Raw genomic sequence first — 9914 nt, forward strand, 5'->3', positions numbered from 1 at the left:
TAATTAAACTCTACAATATAGAAAATTCAACAAAATACTGCTTCACAGAAATAAACTTATCACCGCTATTGATTTCCTGGTCTCTATTCCATAACTAAGAAAAACTACACACGACATACCGTATTAGCTAGTGCAATAACGTTTCCACAAGTAAACGGCCGAAGTAAACGGCCATACCAATTCCCTGATAAAGTAGGCCTATGAAAAAAAAAGCACCTTTCTCAAATAAGCACTTTTTTTCTCTATAATATTTACATTCAATACAATTATACATGAAAACACAATTCGATTTACTGACAATATCACGCGATGTCATGACATTCTAGTCGGGGGAAAAACACCTTGCACAACGCGAGGTCAGATATTTGAGATACTTTTTGTCATATTGTCACTAACGTACTTCAACTAGCTAAAAATATGAGTTCATCAGATTCGATGGAAACTATACGAGTTATCAAAAACAATTTTCAAAGAATATTTGGGAGAAGTCTCGCTTTCCGAGAATTTTCGGTCAATTTCAGCATTCAGTTAAAGAATTCTACTTCACATTGAGAGTCTTCCTGTTTGTCTGTTACCAGCGTTGACCACTGTTGATTCTCAGGTAGAATCGTCCCTTGCAGCGGGCGCAAACTAATTTGTTGGTATCTAGCGATTTTGAGTGGCGTCCTATTTCGTTTTCACATTTTTCGCACCTGAAAAAAAGGTAATGCAATCGATAAAAAAACAAAATAGAATATTGAAACATATACTACTATAGAAACAAACAAATGGCAGCAGTACTACTATAGAAACAAACAAATGGCAACAGTATGAGCGGTGTTGAAAGCTACTCTTATATTTATGCGTTGGCAGTATTCATATTACTTTTATTAAAATAATTGTAATCCATTTACATTTTTATTAGGCTATTCGAAAAAATTGATTTCTTGTTTATTGCTTTGCTTTTCCAGTTTTTTTTACTTGCTGACGGTCGAACTTCCTACGGTGTTAAAAAACCCAAGGGAGCTTTTTCTTGCCTTATAAAGCTTGTCGTTGGGCCACAAGATTTCATTTTGGGTTCAGGTTCCGAAGGTGCATGCGTCCGGTGACAAGGAATACCAATTTCGAGACGTACTATTCGTCTTCACCGAGATCAAAAAATTATGAAACCGTTCTGGAGGTAAAGCGTATACGACGAAAGCTTTACACTTCATAGTGCTACTCTTTTTACCTAAAGATCACATTTCGCTGAGTTTTTCTAATTTGATTAAGACCGCCCGGAGCCTTTTTTAAACGAAGCTGATTGCCAGATGACCTTGCATCTTTAAGCAACGGACTTTCACTACACAAGTCACAAATTTCTAGATTGTTTTGCAGCCTTTCGATACCTAGGAACTAGTTGCGTAAATTCACTCATCTTTCGTCAGATACGTGCAGATTTGGAATCGAAATTCCAGAAAAACTATTTGTAGACCATATAGGGGCAATGCTGCACCAACACCACTCTGAAGCAAGGAAAGGCTTTTCAACATGACAGGCAGCACCTAATGATTAGCAAATGAGAGATTTGAAATAGAAGCAATGAACAGAAACCGCGGTTTAAATATTGCCTTTTAGGTTTCTCAAAGTTAATAAATAAATGACTTATGTTAGCCGGAACTAGAGTTCGACACTAACAGTTTCTACATTCATCCTTCAGATCGCCGACAATGTATTGATCACTGCATTGAAAAATGTGAAATCATTCTAATTCCATAAGTTTTTAGTAGATTGCCCTGTTGAACTCACTTTAACCACATTGTTTTACAAGCTGTAGTGGTAGTATTCATAACTAAGTTTAAAAAAAAGGTGCAAAACAGAGAATGTTATACTGTACGATTTGATTGTTCTTCGCTAGCGACACAGATTAATATTTGGGTGTTAAAATAATTAATACCTACTTATATACATATCTCTTCTCGACGGCGTACGAATGGCACGTGGTCACTTTCAACCCAAGGAGTTCTCCTGCGCGTTGACCCCAAAAGTTAAAAAGTGGTCCATGGTCTCCTTTATAACCGTGGATGATCCACGCACCTGCATGACACATCTCATGCACTAATGTGTCTCGTAAACGATCTGGACGATCCAGAACTTTCGTACTCAGCTCTATTTCTGAGTACTTTGTGCCATCTAAATGCTTTTTACAGATGCACCATCCGGCAGTCGTCAACAGGCGATTATTCCAAGATACCGGCAACCGCTCTACGAAGCGATTTTGGAATATGATTCGATGAAACAACTGAAGTGTTACATACATTATACAAACAGAAAGACACTGGTAAATTTACGATTTAAGTCCCGAGACACAAAATGTATTAGGATATTATCTCACTCGAAAACACACTGACATAATTTGAGTAAACACGAAAATTTCAAATCCAAATAAGATGTGACAACGTACATTACTTTATTTATATAGCACCTACGGGTTCAATCAGTTTGTATTCCATTATAGTACTATACTTGGTTCACGTGAACAGATAGACCGTTGAGTTCAGGCGGCTTTTAATATAATACCTCATACAGTTTCTCTGTGAGTTCGTGTCGAATTGTGTTAAAACTCTGCCGACGATAATAAGCCGCGTTAGGGTGACAGCCTTCTAGAGGGATTTCTTCTGACAACGACGCTAGAAAATGACGGTCATCCTTATTCGAACTTTCCCATCGGGCTAAAGTGTCATTGGGGTCCGCCTAAACGATTAATATGAAGAATATAAAAAAAGTAACATTTTTAATCAAGTATAATACTCAGATTATATTCTGCCAATTGCCCAAGAGATAAAGAACGTAGGCACATGGTTGAATAACCAATGTTTATTAGGTATTACATTTCTCAATGTTTCACGTTATCAACTGTTTACATTTAACTACCAAAATGGATTGAACTTGGCTGCTAGAAGAAAATAATAAACATTACTGAAAACAGCAAGATTTGATTAAATCGTTTGGTTATTTTTTTCGCGTGTCAGGATACCTTGGACATGCCAACAGTGAGGTATTAGTGTAGCAACTTATGTAACCATGCCCTTCAATTTTTTAATATGTGTTGTTACAAGTATATTATTACTAAAGTATTTCGCTGGGATGCAATACATTCAATTAGAATGTGATTCCTCCCTTCTTGACTCAAAAGTGGTTCAATCTGCTTATATTCGTTCTTTTTATTCTGAAGGTTTTCATTAATAGATTTTTTCTCATGCATGTGGGTAAAATCAATATCTTTATGAATTCTAGTTGCTTAGAAAGGTTTATTTTCATGCAAGCTTTTCTCAAGTTATATGCTAAATAAGAAGCGTATCGTTCCAGTTTTAGACTTCAAAAAAATACTTATGTTCAATTAGCCAAAGCATACTTGAGTTTTGTTACACTTGTCGTCGCGAAGTTTACAATTTCTCAGTTCACTAAGCAGCGCATCAAAGCTTTCATTATCAGATTCTGACTGTCTGTTGATTTTCACAGATCTTTTCCGTTCTGTAACCGGTTCCTCTTTTTGAGTCGACGTCTTTTTCTGACGTTTCTGTAATAAACACCGATAAAACAAATTCGGCCTAATCTACCATATTTGATCGCATATGCAGATTTGCCATTGAATACATAAAGTGATCATAAATGACCTGGATATGTTTGTCTATGCGTGCTTTCTTTTGCACAGTATTTCTTGCTGATATTTGGTTAGCTAAAACGCTAACTGCAACACAAAATCATAAAGAAAACACTTAAGGAAAAGATATAAGTATACCTGAGGTTCTGTGACGGCAAGTCGCTTTCCCATTCTAGGACCTTTCAAAGTGGCAGGAGTGACAGGTGGTGCAGAGAAAATCTGAGACTCGGTTGAAGTCTTCGTTCGTTTTTGGCTAAATTCTGGGCTTTTGAACCGATTGGCAGGTAACTGGAAACTGTCATCATCTGAACTAATTTCAATCACACTGCAGCAATAATCTTTTTTGTTAACGGTGTTTTCTTGACCAAATTGTATAGATGAGGATGACTCAGACGAACCTGCAGATGCACTTGCGTGTGTGGCTTTAGCTAATACAGGCGAAAGCACTTCCGCTTCGTCCGTATTATATGATGATGTGGCATACTGTTCGTCTTCGGAAGATGTTTCAATGCGCATCTAAGAAGAAACCTAACGTCATTAATTGACATTTTATCAAAGGTCACATTATAATCTTTGTGACTTCATCTACGTCGCATAAACATGTTTTTCTTAATACTGAATAATAATCATAATGATATGGCAGATTAAACTCGACTTGTCACACATTACCTGGATAGCTCGGCTTCGTGGAGTGTGAATAATAGAAGTTGACAAGTCTGAGGCAGACGTAGGTTTCTCTGAACTCTTTCCATGCTTACCTATTGAATCATTCGAATCCTCATAGACATCTGTAAATTGAATCTGAAACGTACCGGACCAAATCATTAACGAACTGGACCTACATAGCGCTTCAGCTATATCACCTCGAAGATCCACACACAGGATCGAATCGGTACATAACTTTTCCTATTTATAGCATATATACCCTTCTAAGTCTCGGTTTCTTGCCTCCAAGAATAGGTTCGACACGGGTACAATCGACATTTAGCGAAGGCTCCACTTCCTTAGCCATTGTGTGCTCATTGCATTTCGAATTCCATGATAAATGGCCGTTAGCATATGCCAAAGCGCCCTCGATCTTCTGATTGGCGTTGTTTTTTGAGGAAGAGGGAGTTGCTTCAGGGTTATCCTTCGCACTGCTGATATTGTTATGGCGGTTACCTATGAGCCCGGTGGATGTATCTCGTGGCTTTAACCCGCGATTAGTACCATCTATCCTTGTCTTTTCGGTTGATATTGGCATTTTTCGATTTTTTTTATCATTTTCGTGTGGATTCCTTTTGGCGTTTTCAGTTCTACTGATGTGACTTCGTGATTGCGCACGCCCATTTTTGTCATTTGGATAATCCTTGGATGCAGTAGTTACCTGAGAGCCGATAGATTTTATCACACGGATAAAATTTAAAACAATTAACCTATAAATTTTGTCATTCAATTACAAAGATATGAGAAATTTTCCTCGGTGCCTCATTGGCTATACCCAAAATTAGCTATGTAAGCAATTCGGTTTTTGGAAGGTACATCTTAAAGACTCCGTTAGGATTTAAAAGCCTAATGATTTTTACCTATGCCTATGTCGCCTATATACATCCAGAGCTGGATAAGTAGATGTGTTTGGACACGTGACTAAGAAAAACCAGTTCACGATTATTGAATCATCGTCATATGATTCTAAAATAACGGAAAAGCTTATAACCCACCATTTCTAGCTTCATTTCTATTTTTGTTTGTCTTTCTCTAATTGGTGTCTCCGTAACAGGATCATCATCGTCAGATGACAAGAGGGTTGTCAGTGTTTTCTTCAGTTTCCAGTAGTACAACGATTCAGGCGTCAAGACTATAAAGCGATTAAAACAGTTGAACGTAGTAGTGTTAGTTTGTATTATACATAGCGACTGCATTTAAATGCAGCAACTTATGTAACAACAGCTTTTGTAATTAAACATTTTATATCTACATATTGATTGCAGCAAGAAGGAACTAAGTCTAGTGTCATTTTTCAAGCATGATTGGTTGTACAAACGGAGTTCGCTTACGTCGGCCGGAGCGCGGGCATCTTATGGCAGGTGTCTCATTACCCATTGTTATCTGGAAAAAAAAATGCACATATGTTCAACTTAAATTCTATAGAAACACAACAAAAGATTCAATTATTTGCTTTGGATATTGGATTTGCTGTAATCTCGTTAATTACCTTCCTTTAAAATGTATATGCGGCTCACAAAAACACTTCGCGAAATTATTTAAAAGTATCTTGGCCAGTATTTCGTCGTTAGAAAGAAAAAAAGCTAAACACTTTTTCTTGAAGAATTTTTCTTTCACTTAGTAATCGACAATAACTCAGAAATATTCACTATTTTTATTTAAGTTTCGTGCAACACGAAGCATCGAATGCGAACTTGTTTTTAGAAAGTTCACTTAAGCGGGTTTTGGTCCATTTCGAATTGAGCTGTATGAATGCATTTTCATGCAGATCAAAACACATCGGTTAATGAGTAGAATGAAATGATGATCTATTGACGAACTTTTTTGTTTGAACCGCTGAGGGCGATTGGACTCCGTGGATTTTTCCATTCTAACAAATAAGAGGAGCAAAATAATAACTGGCAAACGATTTATCGAATGATTTGTTTTTTCTTATTTTGCTTTCTAATTGAAGATTCCATTGTGTGTCAGATATGAGCATGTGTTAATTTCATTTTTCTTCCGTGGAACTCATGCGCATTAGATTTGATTCGGGTGTGACTAAAAACCTGAATAGGACTGATACGTACCAGATAGTGTCCAACACGATCTGTTATTTTCCTAGTCCAACCTAGCGGTACTTTAATTTTGCTTGCTTGAATGTTAATTCTGAAATCGAACTAGTTATATACATAATAACGAATGGTCTATGTTGTAAACTAGAGGAAAACACCTTTCGTCTCATACCGAGTGCCAACCACCTGAACTAATGTTCAGCGGCACTGCAAAACGTAAACCCCGAAACATCTATGTATTTCAAAACCCATTGCGATTATCGAGTTACGTTAATGAATTCGTTCCTTAGCTATTCTAAGAAATTGATCACATTGCTTTAGTAGTCTTTCTACTCTGATTCGAATAATTCTCTTTTGTGATTTCGACGTCACCCTTCGACGCTCTAACAGGTGTCCCGTGCTCCTGTGGCAATCATTTCACAATGGGTTATCATTGCTGATCTATTCTCCCAAGATGAAACTGAAGTCAATTCTTCCTTAATTTTTGCTAAGGTTAAGAGATCAATGCAGAGAAGTCGATATTCGGATACACAGCATAGAATGAAGAAATTACTTTTATTTCCAAAATCCAATTTTGCTCATTTTTGTACAGAACTTGAAAAATTAAAAACGTTTCACGAATCTTAAACAGCTACCGAGAAAACTGGCCAAGTGGCAATTTCCTTTTTCTCTTTTGGATACAGCAGAATAGTGCGCTGTTATTTGTCGCCTGAACCTTCGACTAGTCTTCTGTGAAGATTCGTCTCGTAACGCTTTATTTGCTATTATTTGGACTAAGCTATCCGATGGAATGCCTCCAGTCTACAGCCTGTATCTTCTGGCATCCTATAGACAGAACTAGGCCGGCCTGTGTTTAGAGTTTAAGATGATCGATTTTTTCTTGGGCTTACCTGCATTACAGTTTTTCACTATACATAGACAACAACATTTGTCTAAACCCTCCGTTGCGGTCGAAAATGTCTTGCGTTGAGCGGTTTGCTCCCATTTTATTGGTTCTCGCTCTGTCGACGGATTTGATTAGTGTGCCCACTTGCGTTTGAAGTTGTCCAACCCTCTTCTCATCGTTTGTGGCGCGAATGCCAAGTCAAGAGGAACTCTGAAAACCGATTGATATGTAATTACCACCGCTAAAATAAAGCATTACATAGCAAGTTCGTGTCGTTAAGATTAATGTCTACCTTCGTTTTGTACCTAGACGGTTCCAACGTTGGAAGAAAGCACACGTTTGAATTTTGCCTAAAGAAACCGAATATCAGATCTTTGGTCTTGGCCGGGCATGATTATTGAAAGCATCGCCGAATGCTTTGGGCCATAAGTACGTCTAGCGTAAGGAATCGCTCTTGCCAAGATAATGGGACCCGCTAGAGAAACTCCCAATTCCACTTTTAAACTCTGCTCCTCTTGCTTTTCGTGGCGAACTGCTCAAACCTCTTTTTACATTCTCTACCCGTAGAAAAAGCATAGTGACTCGTGCAATGAAAAATGATCGCCGAAGCAAACTTCTCTTCGCTATAAGAATAAAAACACGTATAGTCCTACATTAATGACAACTGAAATCGATTTATTGTTGTTGTTGTTGAGACAAAGAGGATTGGTTATATTGAATATGTGACTTGTAGAATAGAGAAACTAGGCTGCCTTGTTCAGTTCAAGGCGGTGCTTTCTTTGTACAGATGAAGCCTGCGCCGTCGTGCGAATGAACACTTTCTTGCCAATGCTTTCCGACCACGTTTTGGTCGTCGCATACTGGTCAGGGACACGAGTGAACGGAGCCAGCGGCGGCATTCGCATCTACGGCGTAGACGGACACAGACGAAGGACGCTCACGAGCCACACTGGGGGGGCGCGTCGATCGGCGGGACAAGCAAGGTGTTCGATTCAACGCCGATTCCTCTCTCGTTCGTATTAGACGACGGCAATTAGGCGGGCCTTACTTTTGCTCTTTACACTGTCCAGCGATTTTTTAATCACATTTCTGTTCGGTTGTCCTTTTTTGCTACGATCAATGCTGTCCCGATGTTGAGAACGGGAACAGAACCGCTTTGTCATTGGAAAAAAACGAGACGCGGAAGACGACACACGCTACTTCCGACCTGTCCTCCACCAATTCAAGAAAATTTCAGATTACCGAACCGATTCATTTTATCCCTTTTACCAATCAATGTCCCCGATATTACATACCATCATGCTCCTCCATTACCGGCGTATCTTTTATCATCAATTCTTTGTTTCGCCCTTGTTCTGCGTGATGTGCTTAATATCACTTCGTAAACCCTTTCCCACTTTCTGCCTAATGTATGTGTGTATGCCTGTTTTAACATCATTATCGACACGGTCCTGTTCCGCCGTCACCGTCCCTTGTATTTCGTAACTTCACATGTTCAGCTGTCGATCACAATACCTCCCAAGGTATAGCATCACTGTTTCCGTTATGAACCCTTCATGATCCATGTTATGCCGTCATGTTTACCATTATCACCATCATTCATGTGTACTGTTTATGCGCGTGAACGATTCGAGTCGTTACTATTATCATTTTTCATAAATCTTCCTACCATTTATGCTTTTCTAGTCTGTCGCCCCTCTGCAGCCAGCATCATAGATTCGTTTCTCTGCATTCGGTTGGAGGTCGATGGGGCGCGGCATGAATTAGCGTCGTCGGATGGTGGAGCGTCTCTGGGACGCGGCCAAACAAAATAATAAGTACAATTATTACATTATTATCAGAATATATATATATATATATATATATATATATATATTCAGCGTCATCACAACATAGTATCTGACTCTAGTTTCCTTCCTTCACTCATGTATTGTTATGTTCATGTATGTTCATATAATCAGTATCATTGTTTTGTCTGTGTCATATCTATCAGTCTTTACATAACTCCACATTGGGTACCCATGTTTAGTCTTGTCATCGCCATAGCCATTATAGAGATACAATCATAGTAACACATATTAATATAAATACAATTACACTTACAGTTATAGCCACACGTCCTTTCCTATGCTCTGCCATTCAGCGTGGAGCTATTGGTATTAATCCGCTGTGTTTAGTGCTTTCACTGATGTCGCAAAGAGCAATACAAGAGTGTCAACAAAATGACACCGCATCCGGTGAACTGTTGCGGACAAGATTCACAACGGGTGCCACCCATTTCCTTCAGTGGTCATAAGCAACTTCTTTCACAGCTCTACGCCTTTGCTTATGAACCGTGTTTGAGTCGATGGAGGGGATCGCTTCTGGTGGAGACAACTTTTTTTTCGACCCAACATAGCGAAAAATGTACATAAGAAGACATAAAAAAAAATGAATAAGGTCATTCGAAATTGAACAGGGGGCGCTCTTCAAAGTTTTAGAGTTAATATAAACTAGCATGTCGCCGTTTTTTCTTCAAGCGTTTTGCCTAATGGTTCTTCTTCTGTGTCGCTTGCTTTCGAGCCGCCAGTTTATGACGAAGAAATGAAATAATCTGTTTTGTTAAAACCTAAACCAACAGACATGAAAAGGTGAGTTAAAATTTAAC

At 38.5% G+C, this 9914-nt stretch overlaps 1 protein-coding gene across 2 annotated transcripts; it reads right to left on the minus strand.

Moving 5' to 3' along the window:
• Positions 1 to 217: 217 nt before the first annotated feature.
• Positions 218 to 6095, minus strand: LOC111262716 (uncharacterized). Of its 2 annotated transcripts, XM_022837190.2 has the most exons (10): positions 5817 to 6095; positions 5659 to 5710; positions 5323 to 5459; positions 4548 to 4988; positions 4292 to 4423; positions 3761 to 4138; positions 3374 to 3538; positions 2539 to 2712; positions 1920 to 2260; positions 218 to 692 (listed from the first exon to the last, which is right to left on the minus strand). In XM_022837190.2, the coding sequence occupies exons 2-10, from the start codon at positions 5702 to 5704 to the stop codon at positions 572 to 574; spliced, it is 1935 nt and encodes a 644-aa protein (XP_022692925.1). In that variant the 5' UTR covers positions 5705 to 5710; positions 5817 to 6095; the 3' UTR covers positions 218 to 571. The 2 variants fall into 2 exon arrangements, with proteins under 2 accessions (XP_022692925.1, XP_022692926.1); XM_022837191.2 differs by lacking the exon at positions 4548 to 4988 and having other exon boundaries at positions 5817 to 6093.
• Positions 6096 to 9914: the final 3819 nt, after the last annotated feature.

The sequence above is a fragment of the Varroa jacobsoni genome, unplaced genomic scaffold (genome assembly GCF_002532875.2).
Source record: "Varroa jacobsoni isolate VJ856 unplaced genomic scaffold, vjacob_1.0 scaffold_694, whole genome shotgun sequence".
NCBI lineage: Eukaryota > Metazoa > Arthropoda > Arachnida > Mesostigmata > Varroidae > Varroa > Varroa jacobsoni.

Coding starts and splice junctions, on each gene's coding strand:
- LOC111262716 (XM_022837190.2), bottom strand. CDS start 5,704: ATGGGTAATGAGACACCTGCCATAAGATGCCCGCGCTCCGGCCGAC. Junction 4,424..4,547: donor AGAAACCGAGACTTAGAAGG/GTATATATGCTA, acceptor GGTACGTTTCAG/ATTCAATTTACAGATGTCTA. Junction 693..1,919: donor GAGAAGAGATATGTATATAA/GTAGGTATTAAT, acceptor CCTTTTTTTCAG/GTGCGAAAAATGTGAAAACG.